At 41.6% G+C, this 18865-nt stretch overlaps 1 protein-coding gene across 1 annotated transcript in view; it reads left to right on the top strand.

The window, feature by feature from the left end:
* The window catches only part of VIPR1 (vasoactive intestinal peptide receptor 1), a 120039-nt gene that overhangs the window by 90595 nt on the left and 10579 nt on the right, over nt 1-18865 (top strand). The window contains exons 7-10 of the mRNA XM_074901114.1: nt 6775-6928; nt 9385-9445; nt 11779-11848; nt 14765-14856. Of these exons, the coding sequence (XP_074757215.1) occupies nt 6775-6928; nt 9385-9445; nt 11779-11848; nt 14765-14856 (377 nt within the window). The remainder of the gene's footprint in view (nt 1-6774; nt 6929-9384; nt 9446-11778; nt 11849-14764; nt 14857-18865) is intronic.

Genomic DNA, 18865 nt, shown 5'->3' with positions numbered 1-18865 from the left:
TTGTTTCCAGTAAGCAATACTGGCTTAGGCCATCTTCCTAGGGCAAAACTCATAGAATTTCCTCACCCTTCCTTCCTTAACAGAGGCAGTAATACCTAGACCAGTACAATATATTCACTCCTCCCACCAATGGCTTTTTCTTTCAGAGGGTAACCAACCTTATAAGAAATAAATCTTATTCCTCATAAGAATAAGTGTTAAGAAAGACATTGAGGTGCTGGAGCATGTCCAGAGAAGTGCAATGAAGCTGGTGAAGGGTCTACAGCACAAGTCTTATGAGGAGTAACTGAGAGCGCCAGGGTTGTTTAGCCTGGAGAAAAGGAGGCTCAGGGGAGACCTCATCACTCTCTACAACTACCTGAAAGGAGGTTGTAGTGAGGTGGGGGTCAGTCTCTTCTCCCATGTGATAGGACAAGAGGAAATGGCCTGAGCCAGGGCAAGTTTACACTGGATATTAGGAAAAATTTCTTCACCAAAAGGGTTGTCAAGCATTGGAACAGACTGCCCAGGGAAGTGGTTGAGTCACCATCCCTGTTGATATTTAAAAGACATGTAGATGTGGTGCTCTGGGACATGGTTTAGTGGTGGACTTAGCAGTGTTGGGTCAACAGTTGGACTTGATGTTCTTAAAGGTCTTTCCCAACCTAAATGATTCTATGATTCTATAAAATTAAAAGCAGAGAGAAAAAACCCATGAAAAACAAAAATATCTATTTGGAAACTAGGTCTGTCCTGACATCTGCATGCAATATCCGTATAGATTAATGGACAATGCATAACTATGAACAGTGCTGTAGAATATTTAGGTTATAAAATGTTCAGGAATTTGTCAGTTGTATGAATTGCAGTGCCATGATAGTGAGATGAGGAATTAATCATACCATGTAATCTTACAGGTAGAGCAATTATTTGGTTATTGCCTCATCATTACAGGCTACATTAGACATTGTCTGAGGTAGACATTTCAGCAGAAGAGCTGGGATGGGATTCAATCTGATTTAGGCATGTCAGGTGTGAATCAGCTCAAGATTGAGACTCCTGGATTTGTTATGGTTATGAGATAAATGTCTAAAATGTCGCTATAGTTATGGAAATGTAGGGTTAGGCCAGTTGCTGTGCTTGAAGACCAAGCCTGTTGTTGTGCCCCAGCAACAGGATCTTGTATGTGATCTATAAAAAGCTTTTAAATAAGATTGAGGAAGTCTCCTTGACCAGTCTTCGGGGAAGAGCAGCTCTTACTGTGGGCAAATTCAGCACGAGTCACTCAGCAGCTAGTCCTTCAGATAGGTCCTGACATCTGGGCAATGTAAAAGAAAAGTACCAGATGAATCTATCACTGAGAACGTGAGTTTTCATCTGTCTTCTGTTGAAGAGGCCTGCAGAAATCTCTGTGTAAATCTCTTCCTCCTGTATCAGTGGTGGTAGCTGAGGTAAAAGGACCTAAGTACCATAAAGGGGATTTTGAGGCCTTCAGGTTTCATGATTGATTGAGGCAAATCTGAGTCCAGGATTTTGCTAAAGTCACTGCTGACTGGGCTGAAGGCACTGTCCCAACTTCATAAATAATGTAGGAGTTGCAGCATTGCCCAGGATTGCATGTGATGTCTTAAATATACCTTTAAGCAGATTAAAAATGTCTTGGTGCCCTGCCGTAAACCTTCCACATCACAGGAAGCTGCAGAGTCTAAGGGTGCAAGGGGGAAACACGGAGTTGGCACAGGTGTTGCATCCATGTACTGGAGAGGTCATACACAGGGAGGGACAAGTCTGGTCTCGTGATGGGGATTCCCATGACTGGGGCAGTAAGGCTCAGTCAGACTGTTTAAATTGCAGTGTGTTCCCAGGCCAGCTATGATGGGTTCAGTCGGAGTATGATCAATCACTCAAATGCCCCTTTATACTTCTTTGATCTAAATCCTTCTCTGACCCAAGTCCTAAACCTTTAACAGACCATATCCCAAATAAAGAAGACAAGATAGACTTGTGTTAGTGCAGTGATGCACCACAGTGTTTCTGTGGAGTTGATTGACCTTTTTTCATAGTTTTGTTGCATTCGCAGGAGGCTGATGCATGCACATGTGTTGGTTGTGTGTGTGTACCTCCCTCAAAACCGCAAACCTGTCCAACTAAGCTGCTTATATTGAGCTAAGGAAATTCAGCAGCTGGTCAAGACTGACCATCCTTAGCAATTATTAATGAGCAGGGAGTTATTATCACTGAGGAGTGTGACATATGTGTATTTAATGCAATGACAGATTCAGCTCTGACTTAATTACTGCCTCCGGCATCTGAACTGCATTTTTCTAGGTGGGTCAGCTGGTCACTTCATCAGTTTTATGAGAAAGATGTTTTTCTTGGTTCTAACATTATCTGAAAGTATAAAGTGCTGTTAGGCACAGGACAGAAGCCTCATAGGGTTATTGCTTAGTCTTGGTTTTCCCACCTTATGTCCCTCCTGTTTGCCTCTCTCTCAGAAAGTCTGGTTGCATCTTGAGTGCATTCTTCCTATGACCCGACAAAGTGGTCTGTGTGTTTCACAGCAGCCATAGCACAGGTATGTGTGCTGCATGCTCTCTGTGGGTAGCTCCATCGCTTTTCCCACTATTCCATAAAGCTCTGAACTTGACCCATTATTGATACCCTAAAATTTTTGTCCAGCTTCTCAACTGAGCACATTTCAGCATTACACCAGCTATAACTAACCATTCTAACCAGCTATATGCTTCATCCCTACTCACCCATCTCCTTTTTGAAAGGACAGCATACATTCCTAATTATCAACAGCTCATTAAATATTTGCCCTAAAATGTCTACAAGGTCTCCTTCTTTTTCAAAGCAAATGCAGTATCTTCTGCCTTCTCTAATGCCTTGTTAGACAATAAATTCCCCTCATTTTGAAATTAAGTAATTTCTTTGAGAGTCATAGTCCTGGTTTCTAGCCAGAAGGTAGATATTCACAACCATGTTCAGGGAGTGCTAAATACTCCATGACCAGCAAGACAGTATTTTGAATCTACTTCAGACAGGTATGAATATCTGCCTAAAGTACAAAATAATAGAAAATACTTCAAACATTTGAGGAAACTAGTCTTTTAGGACAGTAGTACAGTGCAATATGTACATTTTTTCCCTGTCTTGCTAGCTAAGCAAGGATTCTCCATAAAGGGCAAACTTCTGCTGTCTGACCATGGGTATCTCATACCCTTTAAAATGCCTGTGAATATCCCAAAGGTCTGCACAGGAAATCCACATACTTCCATAGCAACAGCTCAACACAGTACCCGACAGTACCTAAAATGACACTAGCAGTCTACTTCTAAGCAGCTGAATCTTGTGCAGTTACTTCTTTTCATACTAAAGAGTCATAAATGTAGATGTTTACAGCATAGATAGTTGGACACACTGAGGTGAGGGAGGGTTGACCCATACAGTAGACCTACTCATTCTCAAGTTTCTACAATAATCAAGATTAAATTTTCTTACTGACTACAATAAATTTAAAGAGAAGAATAAAAGTATTTGTTTGGGCCAAAGAAGTTTCCATCTCCCATTGGCTGGAGGCAGATACTATGTCGGCAGTTAGTCATCAGCAGCTCATGTGGAAAGGGAAGGGACCTTCATGGGAAAAACAAATAACTCATGTCTGATGCAGTCCCAAAGAGGGGAAGCAAAGAGTAGATGTGCCACTTGGGTAAATGTGCCATCTGCAAAGCCAAAGAAGACCATCTCACTGCAACATCTCATGTGGCCATGAGCAGGGCAAGATTCCTGAAGAAAGACAGGGAAATAAACTGTTGTAAATGAGACAGTGGAAAGGGAAAGAATAGAAAAAGCAGTTCTGTGGTGCTGTTTTTCCTGCTGAAAATGTCTTTTCTAAACATAGCCTATATTAGTCTTTCAACGTTGACACGTCATGAGGTCAGCTCTTTATGAAAAAAGTCTTCTATGAGATGTAATAGCTCATCTCTGCCTAGTGTCTGTCATCTAAAGGGTAAAGCATCTTAAATAAATGAGGATTTTATTTTCCAGCAGTGCAAAATCCATTGTGAGGCTGAATCCAATCTATCAGGAAGGGAGACACCCATCACAAACTGCTGCATGTAATAAGGTCTCTCAAAAGCCAGGAAGGGCTGTTTTTCAAATGTGTCACGGAATTGGCTGTCAATGGAAGAACAACACTGCATTCAACAGTGAAACTGCATCTCTAGCTGTAACAAGCCACCACCATGTCAGGGAATGAGGTAGGGCCAGAGACTACCACAAAAGCAATAGTTGCCACTACTGGGAGAAAAGGTGATTGACCCAGACCTGGTGCTTCTGCTGCCACAGCTTTAGCACAGTGCAGCTTCCTCCGTGTCACAGCAGTGGCTCTGCAAAGACAGGATGGGGATCCCTGCCTGAGAGCCTCTCTTAGGCAGAAGTTAATATGCACTTTCTGTGAGCATCCTTTCCTGGTCCCATAAAGTATTGCAGTTCCTTGTGACATGCTCCAGCCCCATGCCTCTGCCATAGCTTCAATGCAACCATCCAGAAAGGATTCCCCAATATTCAGTCCCCCAAGGAAAACCATGTTTGTGGAGGGTGCGGTTGAGACGCATCAAAACTTCTCACTTAAAGCTCGTGTCTCGTGTGTGAACTGCTGAATTAGGGTCAAAGAATTCAGTAGCCCAAATGGGGCTGAGTACCCTCACACCAGCAAATCCACACTGGATGCAGACACACCAAGCAGGCAGTCAGACTTTGGGCAAAAGAAATGAGGTGTGTCAGTGTCACACAGCCATATGCACACAACAGCAGGGAGAAACAAAGAGCACAAGGATGCCATAGGGAGGATGCTGCTGCATTCCCAGCCCTTGTCAGCTCAGCTCTCTGCATCTTCCCTCCCTGGGAGTTAACTGCCTGCTCTGCCCCCACCTTCTCCCATCACCACCTGCAGCAAGTCTCTGCTTGTGCCGTCTACCTCACGGGAAGGAGCTGATGTGCATATAAATTGATTAACAGGAGCCCATGGGGGTCCCCAGTGTGACATACTGGCAGGTGCTAGGGGAGAGTTGAAGTAATTTTGAGTGATCAGTGGAGACAAATTCCTCTCCAAAACATGTGGCATCAAGAAAACACTTTCCACACTTCTTTTTTTAACCGGTGTGTTTCATAGCAACTGTTTTCAGCAAGAGAGGGGAGGGGGGTGGGAGTGTGAGTTTGTCAGTGGTGAAAATCGATTATTGCTCTAAATTCAACATACTGCACCTGCAGAGCACAAGGGAAGAGACACTAACCGGAGGGTGCTAGCTGCCAGAATCTTGTGCCCTTGCCCCAATAAGTGCAGGCTATTATCCAAGTAGACTCACTGAAGACAATGAGGCTATTGCCAAGTCAACATTTCAAGGATGCTTGGGCAGCATGGGTGTGTGTGCTGATACAACCAGTGATCTGTAAAGCTGCAGCTGGACCTGGATCCATCACATGCTGGGGGAGTGGCCAAGGCTGACATACTTCTTTGGGCAGCTGATTTCTACCTTCAGGTGTTTTGCAATGTGTTTTGGCCACTAAGTGTCTGAAAGAAATTTCCCATTTTTTTCTTTTTCTTTTGTAAGGCGACTGTTCCCATTATCTGTGCTGCAGTGAAATCACACAGCAAGTTACTGGTTTTAATTATTCATTTCCTGAAGAAAAACAATTCTCTTCCCTTTTCAGATCTCTCCCCTTCCAATTCAATCAAATCTATCCATGGTCATTAAAGTTTACCCTACTTCTCCTTCTAATCCATTTCTTTATTTTAAAAATATGCATCCCAGTCCTTCTTTTCCTAACTGAGTATTCACAATTCTTTGCAGACTAGGCTTTCTTCAAACCCCTATCTCAAACACCTTCAGTTTTTGCAGTATCCAGAAAAGACCGTGGAGTGATTACAGTTGGAGTTTGCTTTCACGGGATAATTAACACAGATTTTGTTCGTTATCTTTTTTAATCCTGGGAAATCAGTTTGTCAGAGACTTCATTTATTTGGGTTTAGGGAGCCAGATAATACTAGGAGGCAGCCCCACTGAAAATGATGGGGAGGACCATCATGCCCAAGTCACTCAGAGTTCCTCAAGATACTGACTTTGGTGACAAAAATAGTGTAAGAAATTCCCAGGCATTCCTGTTTACTCTCCAGTGCAAATCACTTCCATCATGCTACACCAAATGTTTGTTGGCCGTACCTTAAACAGTCACTGTGTTGTTCTCAGTTCAAAGTAGCACCTTTTTGGAGGGTTCTTCTAAACCAGTGCAATGGTTTGCTTCACAGCTCAGCCCCACAAAACCATGCCCGGCAAAGCAAAGAGGCTGGCGTCTGCACATCAGTCCAGGACCTTCTGGCATCCACTCTGCCACTAAGCCAGCTTCCCACAGATGTTCATCCAAAATCTACAGAGGGCATCACAATGCTGGTACGGATCGTGGTCCAGCATAACAGTTTGTCACTGCTCACCAGGGTGTGCAAGGTTGAGTGCATCTCCAGGCTCACAGAGTCCAGTGGCATCCAGACCTGAGCTGGCTCTCTCAAGGATGCACACTGCACTTTCCATGCAGGGGTTAGCGTGTATCAAGAATGTCCACCCCAAGTGAGCTTAGTCGGGCTTTTGGCTTTTTACCCTAGAGCTTATTCCACAAAGGCTTCAGGTGCTGCAAAAAGCAATCCCACAGATAAACACAAAGAAAGATTTACTGGTAATTAGGTGTGGTTTACTATGGAAATATGCTGCAGTTCACTGTTTGTTTCTTTTCTTCCAGGTAGGCTGCAAAGTCATGATGGTTTTCTTCCAGTACTGCATCATGGCCAACTTCTTCTGGCTCCTGGTGGAGGGGTTGTATCTTCACACCCTGTTGGTCATCTCCTTCTTTTCAGAGAGGAAGTACTTTTGGTGGTATATCTTGATTGGCTGGGGTACGCATCTTCTACGTGATCCTGACAGGCATTATTAACAGTAGTTTAATCCACAAACCTGGGAGTTCCAGCAGGGCAGAGATGTAGTATGCATGTTAAGAATTTTTAGTGCAACTATGAGCAAGATCAAGTGATGGTCAAAGGAGTTTTAACAGCATTGGCCTATATCTTCAAAGGTATTTAAGAATTTAGTTTGTCCTGGGTTAACTGATAGTTGAGCATCTCGATATCTTTAAGGACTGTGGGCCTGAAAATCTTCATCACCTTTATAGTCATTTAGTTCTTTGATCTTGACTAGGATCCCAAAGTTGATGTCATCCATTGATGTCATCCATTGTAAGAATGGATCCCAGAAAAGCAGGACTCCTGGACTGAACCAGACACTGCAGTCCATCACTCTCTCCTTGTCTTACTGAATTTAGGCCAGCTAGCTATGTTGGGGCCCCATCACCTGTGTGCTAATGTTGATAACCTTCTACTTACTGCATTTGTGATTTCTTCTGCTTTAATGTGAATCTAATCTCAAACACATAAAATAAAATAAAATAAAATAAAATAAAATAAAATAAAATAAAATAAAATAAAATAAAATAAAATAAAATAAAATAAAATAAAATAAAATAAAATGTTAAAATGCTAAGGAAGACAGAATTAAATTCTTCACAAAGAAACTCAGAGCTGAATTGCTGACTTATGCAAATTAATCATACCAGATCAACTTCTCCTCTTTCTCCAAAGAGGAAGCAGAGATCTCCTTTTCCCCTTTAAGCCATTTAGCTGAAGATTTATGTATAAGTAAGCAAAATGGCTTTATACTGCTTGCTCTCAATAGCTGAAACTGAGAAATAATTAGGGCAGGGAAGAATCAAGAAAAGGAGGAGAGGGAAGGAGGAGAGGAGAGGAGAGGAGAGGAGAGGAGAGGAGAGGAGAGGAGAGGAGAGGAGAGGAGAGGAGAGGAGAGGAGAGGAGAGGAGAGGAGAGGAGAGGAGAGGAGAGGAGGAGAGGGAAAAAGGAAAGGAAAGGAAAGGAAAGGAAAGGAAAGGAAAGGAAAGGAAAGGAAAGGAAAGGAAAGGAAAGGAAAGGAAAGGAAAGGAAAGGAAAGGAAAGGAAAGGAAAGGAAAGGAAAGGAAAGGAAAGGGAAAAAAGAAAAGAAAAGAAAAGAAAAGAAAATAAAAGAAAAGAAAAGAAAAGAAAAGAAAAGAAAAGAAAAGAAAAGAAAAGAAAAGAAAAGAAAAGAAAAGAAAAGAAAAGAAAAGAAAAGAAAAGAAAAGAGAAAAGAAAAATAAATAAAATGATGTCACATACAGGGGTATGCCTGGAGACTTGGAATTTGATTACTTAGCCGTAGAGTAACTTCCATCGAAAGTGACAGGAGTTACACTTGGGTTCACACTGCAGAAGAGACAATTCTCCGTGCTATATGCATAAGAAGAGATGATGTTAGCAGACCTTGTTCCAGATGCAGTTAATCAGGTCATACCTTCTTTAAACCTGCCTTGTGCATAGATACCCTTTCTTTCAGCACAGTTGAGCTGGTAGCTTAATAAAGAAAATGTAAATGTATTCTGAGGTTGCTTGGTTGAGGAAAGGCAAGTCAAGAAAATTACAGGTACTTGAAGGATCTTTTGGCCTTTCAGTCATCCATCATTTGCAAAGAGCACCAGTGATAGACCTGAAATGGATCATGCGGGCATTAATAATTTGGACACGCTCATTACAGTTCTTACTGGTTTCATTACCATTACACTCAGAAATCACTGGTAACAAAAGGTCCACAATACTGTGACTCTCGCAGAACAAAGCAACGCGTCCTTCCTGGAGTATTGCCAATCTAAATCTAATCAAAGACAAAAGACAGAGAAAAGAGGAACCACAAGGATGTAACAAGACCACCCTAGTCAGGCAGAAGGTCGTGCAGTGAGGAGCAGAGGCAGTTTTATCTGGCCAGCTACAGACATCTATATGTGAACTTGTCACTCCAGGCTCCCTTTATTGTCAGTGGAGATCCAGGCAATACAGTCAAGGGAGTCCAAGAGAATATTTCTTGTCCTAAAGCAAACATCTGAAGTAGCTCAGATGTCTTGTGTGTTAGAAGTACATCTTTCTCCCTGCTGATGTTAAAGAATGCCTGTGGTGACTGGCTTAGATACAGGTGTCCCTATTGTAGATGTCTGAAGTGATTCCTATTCCTTGCATTTCACCATCAGAAGTTTTTTTATAGGCACTTCAACAGGAAGATAAATCTGCTAGGGAGCAGTTGCGGGAAACTCACATGGCCAGTGGGAAAGAAAGGCAACATGTTGCTTGTTTGGTGTGAGCATTGAAAATGTGAAGCATTTGCCCACTCTTGAGGGAACATCACCTGTTTCACTCAGGAGGGATGGAGAGTGGGGGGTAACAGCCCCAAAAACATTGGTAATTATTTCTGACAGTAACACCATCTCTTCTCTTGTCAGGTGCCCCATCTGTGTTCATCACTGCTTGGACTATAGTCAGGATTTACTTTTTTGATGTTGGGTAAGCCTGTGGACTCAGTTATCTTTCCTAATTCTTCCTTCCTTTATCTCCAAGGAGGGCCAAGGAAAGACCTTCAGCTTTAGTAACCCAGCCATCCTGCCCTAACCCTGAGGGCAGCCAGAGCAGAGCAGAGGCTTTGCCCTGCCAGCATGAACCAGGAAACGAAGACACACAACTGAGACCAGTCACTCACCCTCTTTGTTTCCAATCCCTTGGTCAAGATATTTGCAGGGAATTTTTCAGCAGACCCTGATGGTCACATTTGGCCCTGTAATCCTGTGTGTAACAAAGATACCAGCTGAGCAGCTGCCCCATGCTCAGAGCAGAGCTTTGCATCCTGCAGAATTGGCCCTAAATATGCTCATGCAGCAGATACATAATAAATGTACATGCACATTAGCTCTCCCACAGAAAAAGGCTAAAAACTTTTTTTCCCTCCCCCCTCAGGCAGAACTTAGGATCCGCTCTTCATCCTCTTTAACCTATCAGCAGCCTTTGATATTTTATATAAGAAGCAGGTAGAATACAGCTAAGTAAATGAGGCAGGTATCGGAGCTATCCAAGGATATATGCAAGTAAAATAGAATCTGATCCTGCAATCCTCTTTCATGCTTTTACTCAAGCAGTCAAACTATGGTAATTGGAAAGGCTTTTATGAGAAAACACTCCAGGGAGTTGAGAAACCAGGTGCTTATTATGTACTCACTGTGCGTGCCCTTGCTTTTTGCATTTGCAGTGCATGGTTAACTCTGTTTCCTTCTTTCCCTCTCCAAATGTGTCCTGATTTGTTCTTATTTCAGTAAGAGAAGCAGCTCAGATTTCTCACTGTGTTTTTGATTTATAGTCATGCTAACACATTTCCTGAGGGCTACTGACTTCTTTATGGTTTCACTCTATCTGCATAAAACTTACCTTATTTACTCTGTTAATAAATAGCCTCTACAGTGACACAGAGACCAAAGGATATAAACAGTATGGATGCCAATTTTTTTTTACTATATATTTTCACTCAGTTCCAGCAACTCTTAATAAAAATACAGACTTCTTTGCATTTTTAGAGCTCTACATTTTTGTGCCAAGTAAAACAGAGTGTGAATTTACAGGATGTGCTAATACCAAACTTTTTTTTTTTTTTTTTTTGGCATACTAAAATTACCTACAGAGAAAAATTACAGGAAGTTAATCCAGATTAAATAAAACCTAATTATTTAAGATTGGTTAAACAACTTAAACATTCTAACTCCAAATTAAAGTGACCTTCATTCAGACTGCCTGAACTTATTTTAAAAATGAAGTGTGCTAGGCATAATTAGGGACGCTTTAATTCTAAATGAATGGACAGCATGCACCTGACTAAGTATAAGCATCTGTATCTGAGCAATTTGCTCTAGTCTCCTTTTATAGTTAGTGGTGATTTAGTCCACAGAGTGCAAACTTTTTTCATCCTAAAATAGTTCTCAGGAACTGTGCCCTAAAAGTACCTTTGTTCATCTACCATTACTTGTGCTGTCAACATTTTGAATCAGATGAGCTGAATCCAGGTGAAATGAATGGGTTCCACTAATCTGTTTCAGACGTGAATGCAGACCAGTTTTCATGAATGCTCTCATAGAAATGCACCTTCGATCACCTGACTCTTGTGAGGTCTGCAGAGAAATGTGTCCCAAGTAATATTAGTCATTTCTACATCATTCCTATTTTGTCATTATCTTGTCGGTTTTAAAATATAGTTCCAGGTGACATACGTGAGTGGTGTGGTTTACAAACAATTCTGACTTCAGGATGAAATATATCACACCCTGGACCCTAAGGACTTAATCTGACTAGATCTATAGCTCACATGCAGCTAGCTACGTTAAGTCTGACTAATCCCACCATAGGCTATCATCTTTTTCAGAAGGGCATGTGGGTTTTTTTATGGTGGTCCCAATTACTCCATGTTTAGCAAAACCCCCATCCATGATGGTGGATGGCATTGGAGGCCTCGAGAATGTGTGGGTTTTGATCCTTGTAGCAGACGTCAGTGTAGGATAAACAAGTAACTCACCATCCTCCCACACATTAACCCTGGATAACATCCTCCAGCCCATTCCATTACCAATGGGAAGAGAGCTCACAGCATTATATCTGGGGCAACTGCTACCTACCAGTGATCAAAGACACTGCAAAGCAAGTCTTCAGCCCTTCCCAGTTCATGCACACCAGATTTAGTCCTCTTCATATAAGCTAGCATAGCCAACTTTAGCATTTAGGGAAACCAAGTATCTGAGAAGGTTACATAGCTGCTTGTTTGCTTTGCTAGATGTTTTAAGTCTGGTTTTGTTTCTTTTTAGGTGCTGGGAGGAAATAGTGGAATCCCCATTCTGGTGGATCATTAAAACTCCTATTTTGGTGTCTATTTTGGTAAAGTATCAGCACATTCTGCTGGCTGCAAAGCCATCTTTAATACTAAGTGTGGGGGGTGAAGGGGTGTTGAGAAGTGTTCTGTAAATGTCCACGGAAAATGCATTGACAGATAAAATCTCACTGTATACTGAATGTCTGTTTTTAGGATGAGAAAGTTCACCCTCTGGATAAACATCTTTACCTTTAAGCATTGAACATGGGAAGAACTTGAGTGTCTGAACAACCAAGGTGGAGTTCATTTGATTTAACTCTGACCACCTCCATCTCAGCTAGTTGCCCTGAACACTCTGATCCAGTAGCCATGGGTGTGTTTAGCCAGAAGAGGTTGAGGAACATGGTTAGAGATCCAGGAAAGGCTCATCTTGTCTAATGAATCAGTGGATGTCTAAATTCAATCAGATTAATTGTTCCATTAATGCTTCTGTTTCTCTGAGCTGATCATACACAGATCCCAGGATGATTTGTTCGGTTGTAGATGTCAATACTATAACGTAAAATGGAATGAGTCCTACCACAAATTTCTACCTAGATACAAAGAGGTTAGATTAATTCCCCCAGATTACAGAATCTAATACAAAGTTAGAATCCAGCTATGTGTTCTGAAAGTAAGTTCTTGAGAAGCCTGGCTAATTTCCAGATAAATCAGCAGAAGTGTTTGACTTCTTACTTCTCTGGATATGATCAATTCTAACCACAGAAAGCATGACATTTCCGAGGAACTCTGAATCCTTCCATCCTTGTTGAATATTACATGTTTCCACTGTCAGCTATCAAGCCAAGACTTGAAATCGAATGAACTTGAGTTAAACTTAGCTTTAAGTTTTCTTAAATGAAGGCAAGCATGTGGGAATGGAAGAAAAAGAATGCAACAGAAATCAAACCAAATATTTCTCTTTTAAACAGAAATCTTTTCTTAGGCATACATTCTTCTTATTCCATGTACATTATGACCTTTACAGGAAGACTTTTCTGTAGCATTTTTCATGCAGAGATTTCAGACTGAAGCAGTTTGAATAATTACATCTTACTCTATTCACCTCACTGAAAAGAAATACAATACTTAGATGACACATCTCAAAATATTTATATCATCATATAAATCTATAGACAGTATTTCCCTTTCCCAAGGTAACCTTTTGGTAAAGAAATACACTCTGTTCTCCTCAGATCAATGAGTCTGTATTTTCTTTTGGCCAATAAATTTTCTCATTGCCAAACAAAATTTACCCAGCAATTTCTGATTTTCCTTCTGTAGATATCATATAAATCTGGCACAAAGGAAGGGTATGATAACTGCTGCCTGTTGAACAACAGGTTTCTTCTGGGAGGAATGCAACATTTTCTCCATGTCCATGGAAATAAAGCATAGATCTCAATGGAAGGAAGAAATACATATATAAGATATATAAAATATTAAGCACTGAGAAGAGATCCAGTGCCTTTGATTATACTCTAGGCTGAAAAATAAACTAAACACCTTCTCCAGTAGCCTCACACCCGTATCTTCTACCATGCAATGCTGAGACTATACTGTCTATATGTCATACTCCACTTGATTCATCACTGTCCTGTGTTCATGTTTGATCTTGATCACTACGAGCCAACAGTATTTAACTGCTCCAATCTTACCTTTAGTGCAGCAGCTTGTTATTATCAATGCTCATTAGAGTAATTCATCTAGACGATACTGTTTTGAACTGATAAATTTCACTTGCCACCAAGTCAGAGGCAAACTATTTTTATAAGCAAATAAATGTGAACAGAAACTATGATAAATGGCATGAGGTAGATAAAAAGTGATTAAGAGATGCATCATAACCAAGAAATACAATTAATTTCCCATCACCTAACTTTTGAAAAAAAGAGTGTCTAACTGAGAGATGTGCTTCAGTCTACTTTATTCACCTGTTGTTGAGATAAACGTAGGAATTGCTGGAGGAAATTTCACAATCTGTTTTTGCAGGAAATCATATTGGCTGTTTAACACAATCCCTTGCAGCTTTGAGTCTAAAAATCAGAAACATTTGTGCATTCACTAACCGTGAAAGGAGGTTGTGTGCCAAACTAAAACTAAACTAATTCCACAGAAATCTGTCATCACTTTTCTGTCATATGTGTTGCATGAATAACAGCGTAATTCAGTGGATAGCACCTTAAAAGCGAGTAGATTTGCATTCACCTCATGCCATCTACTATGTGCCTTTAGGAAATTGCCATTCCTATCTCTACGCCTTTGCTATTAAGTAAGGTTAACATTGCTTGAGTGTGTTGGTGGAGCACTTTGAGATTTTTTGAGTGACAAGCACCATCTAAAATCTAGGCACTAGCTAGACTCCTCTGGTCTAACCTCCTAGTAGAGAATGTTTTCTGCTGCGTCAGTGAAGTCTGTCCCTTGCTATACAAGGTCTCCAGCTTCTCTACAGAGAAGATGTGCCCAATAGCATTGTGTAGAGGCCTGCTTGAGTGGATACTGCTTTGTGTTTTGGTTTCCCTGGCTCACTGCCTTGGTCTTTGACATGCTCAGCAGCTGGTCCATGTCACCATCTCCTGAGGGCATTGGCATCCGTCACTCTGCTAACTCCCAAGGCTCTTTTCCCACCCTGTCGTCGGCACTCCCCCACACAGCAGGACGTCGTGCATAGCTGTGCTCTATGGGTTTGACATCATCATACTTGGGATGTATGACACAAAGTCCCAAGCAGGCTGATGTCAGGCCCAAGATGGCTGCCACCCTGTGTTGGTTTACTATGTGCTCCCAGAATGGGATTCTCTGTTCATGGCTTTTTAACAGCTTGCTCCATGGCAAAAATATTGCAGTGAAAGGAATTAACCTATAATGATCAGCTCTTTTCACCAGAGAAAAATACTAATTTTTTATTTCTTTCTCTGTTTCCTTTCTCCCCAACCCAACAGGTGAACTTTATTCTCTTCATCTGCATCATCCGTATCTTAGTCCAAAAGTTGCATTCTCCAGATGTTGGACACAATGAAACCAGCCAATATTCGTAAGTCCCAAACTTTTTCAACTGTGTTGTATGATTTTTGGGAAACCTATTTGGCTACTAGTTCATTATTTCATCTGTCTGCACTGATCAGAATCAAGTATGTTAATCAATTAAAGCTGATCAGAAATCAGGAAACAGGGCATTTGCTTAAATGGCTGGACATGTTTTACATCAGTTTGATCAGACAGGTGAGAAAGCTTTCTCCTGGGATTAGTGATGAATAAATGAGAGCAGCAATAATGATCATGAAACAAAAATGACTTTTTCTTTGTATATTCAATATTTATTTGATTCTGAAGGCAGAGGGACCCTGATAAAAAAGAGTAGCTGTCCACAGTGTACAGGCTTTTTTTTCTGAACTAGTTACCCTCAACTTCCTTTTTCAAAGGAGGAGAGATCTACAAAATCAGTACATTCGACAGAATCTATGGCAAATTCTCCTCATCCGAAAGCAGACCGCTAAATTAGATTGGATTAATTCAATGCATTTCTTTTCGCTGTTGAGAAGCAGCACTCTCAGAAGTTTAGCTTGATGTAATGCTTTAATTTCAGGGATATAAGGCTGACCTGAATGGCGATTTTTATAATGACCAACATGAAAGTGAGATCAGAATCTCTCTCAGTGGCCAAGACTGGTCTTAATTGCAGTATTCTAAGAGTACAAGAAATCTGCCTGTCTGCATGGATTTATTCTGGCTTCAATGCAAATAAAACAAAAGCTCAGACTGGCTTGGTTTTGACTCTTGCCACTTGCTCAGCACTTCAACTAGCCTAGATATTTATTAAATGATTACTAGAAAAGAACAGAAAAGGAAAAAGTCCAGTGTCTGCATGGTCACTGCTCTTAAATCTTCTTTGTCTTTGGAGGGAGCAGTGCATTTAGGTACCCTGAAGAATCTGAACTCAGTTCATCCTTCTGCAAAATAGAAGACAATATCGATATGGTCCTAAAACACTGACCAGCCATGGCTCTGAGTCTTTCTATCTAGTGATGGTAAATTATGCATTTCATCTGCCTCAAGAGATTCTCGGATTTATGAAAGGAAATTTCAGTATTTGACCTTAACTCCTCCCTGCAGCAATCGAAGCCAATTACCTTTTTCTGTCATCATAACACACCAACGTTACCAGACCCCTTCTATCACCTCCCTTTATATGTTTCCAATTGGGCATTGTAACTTTTTACCCCCAGGATTGCAACACCTTTGGCCAGGTACATAGATTAAATCAGCATATTGAAATATGTTCTAGTACTAAGCTTCAGCCTGGAGCCCATTCATCTCAGCAGAAGTGCTGCCAACACACATCGTAAGGGTTATGCCCAGATTACCTCAAAGATCACGCTGAGCTTTGGGTTTAGGGATTTTTATGTAACATTTTCCAATGAAGCAGGAGCTGCCAGGGAAGTTGTCTTTGCCTTGTAAACAAATGTAAAACAACCACGCAGTAACGTGGACTTCCCCCTACTGGCCTGACAAACGGGGAGGTAGTGCTGAAGTACAAATAATCTCCTCATCTGCAGTTCCTCTCCTTTCTTCTCCACAAGGAAAAACATCTCATTTCCATTAGGGCATGAATCAGTTGCTCACTTATAGGTGTCCAACCCATATAAGATGCTTTAGAACATTTGAGATACTTGCTGGACCTGGCACGTAGGACCCAGGACCTATGGGAGACTTGTACCGTTACGCAGTGGCAGCTGGCCACCAGCCAGATTCTCTGGGGCATCTGGAAATCTCCACTGACTGTATTGACTGCAGTGAGACATGCGACACCACGCTTTATACGGACAAGAATATTAAGTGTCCCAACTTGAAGGCTGGATCCCACCAAGGGTCGTTCTCAGTGCGGTACTATGTTTTTCATGGTTAGACAGCTATCGGTAGAGACATCTGGGGTCCAGACCCTTTTATAAATGACATTAAGCATGTGATCTACAATTGTAGGTTCCTGGATTCTTTTATATATCGTTCTCTTATTACCTGAAATACTTCTGCTAGCTTCAGGGGTTTTGCCTCCAGGACCGAAGAGATCTTGGCAAAAAACCTGCTGCTAATGATATGTATGGGTTGCTACTGCCAAATCTGAGATAAATGTTTTAAACTAACAGCATCAGGGATCCCTCATTTGCATTTCTCCCTCCTTCTCTTGTTTATTTTATATTATTTATTTTATTAAAAAAATAACACGTTGATAGTATTATTCAATCTAGCTGCAGACTGGAAGTTCAGGTGCACTGCTGACTCACTCATTAATGCTACAGTGAACTGGGCTTTAATGTACTGAAAACTGTGAAAACAAGTCTCCCAAAACAGTTTTCTTGGAAATGAGAGAGACATGTGCAAGAATGAGACAGAAATAGTTCAGGCAAATAGAAGTTTTCTGCAACAGAAATCTTGTGCAAAATTCATGTCTTTCTTTTCTGTACATGTTCATAGATCAATACTATCATCAAAGTTTTCTGGGTAACTTTTCCATTATACATTCAATAAGCGTGACTAAAATGTTGGTTCACTCTTACTCACTCCCAAGGAGAGAAGCAGGTTCAGTGCAGGCTGGTGAAGATGTGTTTTCCCTAAACTACCTGTCACCGTGTGTATTTGTCAGAGAGGCTAGGTGTAAGAAGTGCACCCTGTGGGAGTGGAAGTAATGAGATTTTGGAGAAGCCATGGCTTCCAGCAGGTAGTTTTAACCAGCTTTAGACAATCTCCCAAGCAGTTCTGGCTCCTGCACAGACAGGTTTTAGCTTCCTGGGAGAAATTACACCACGACTAGGGAAGATTGCAATGTTTGGGGGGGTGGGGGGCGGGGGAGAGTCTTTTAAATATCACAGGGCTAGACCATATGGCCCTTGCCTTGAAGTCAAACTGAGATCTAAAATGTCAGTATTCTGGGGAAGCTCAGTGCTGGGAGCAAGAGGCTGGTTTGGGGTGTTGTGCAAACTGGAGGAGGGGGCTCCTGATGTTTGGCATGTATGCCCTCTTCATTGCCGCAGTCCAACCAGGAGGAGAAGTGCTATAACCGAGGCCCTGATTTTCTAATCAGTTAGAGATTGCAACCACTGTCTCTATTAATATGTTACACAAAGGTAGCATCGCATTGATCTCCTCTCCTGTTCCTGAAAGACTGGGGACAGAGGAGAGATCTCTGCAAAGCCGGTATTGATATTCACTGAACTCTGATCTGCTTAGAAAATTAATTGCTCTCTCATATGTCAGGAGCTGGGTCAGTTAGGGCTGGGTCATGCTACTGTGAGTCACACTGGCCAGAACTGCTTCTAAGAACAAGAAATGTGGTACCCTGATGGTCACGAATGACAGTGACAGTCCTCTGGCAGAGCAAGACATCCAAGAAGACTCAGATTTTGGATCTACTCCCTGTAAGCAGGGATGTGCCTGCTAGTGAGAAATGTGGTAGGCAAGGCAAATTCCTGGAAAGTTCCTCAGCTTCCTGCAGGCCCTTGTTTTGCCTGGAATGAGTTGCACCCATCTGTCTTTCAGCCAGCTGGTATCCCCCAGAGAACCACAGCCTCCAACCACAGCCTTAATGTCAAGCTGCCTTTGGGCCAGGCCCCAGGAAAGCTGGAAGGGTCTGTTGGGAGATACAGTGATGAACATCATCTGCATAAAGCTGGCACAGCAGCCTTCCCAGTGGGCTTATACAGATGGCAAAATAAACGAAGAGGGTCTGAGGGGACTGAGCCTGATGAGACTTTGGGGATGAAGGGTTTGCAGATGGAAGAACAAGTATTTCCAACATCCCAGACATAGCTTCAGTTCCTCCAGAAGCTTCTGGGAGAGGGACACAGGAGGATGTGATTGACCAAGAGAGCTAAAACCCCCATAAGCATCCTTAGGCCCTTGATTTAATTTTATTTCTGTCAGTTATATTTTAATAATGATTATATTTAATAAATGATCATATCTTCCTAATTCAACCCCTGATTACCCAGCCTGATGCCATTAAGCACTAATACTGTTCATCCCCCCTCCTTTGGAGATATTAACTG

This window comes from Athene noctua, chromosome 2 (genome assembly GCF_965140245.1).
Source record: "Athene noctua chromosome 2, bAthNoc1.hap1.1, whole genome shotgun sequence".
NCBI classification, from domain to species: Eukaryota; Metazoa; Chordata; class Aves; order Strigiformes; family Strigidae; genus Athene; species Athene noctua.
This window is presented reverse-complemented; position numbering and strand designations above follow the sequence as displayed.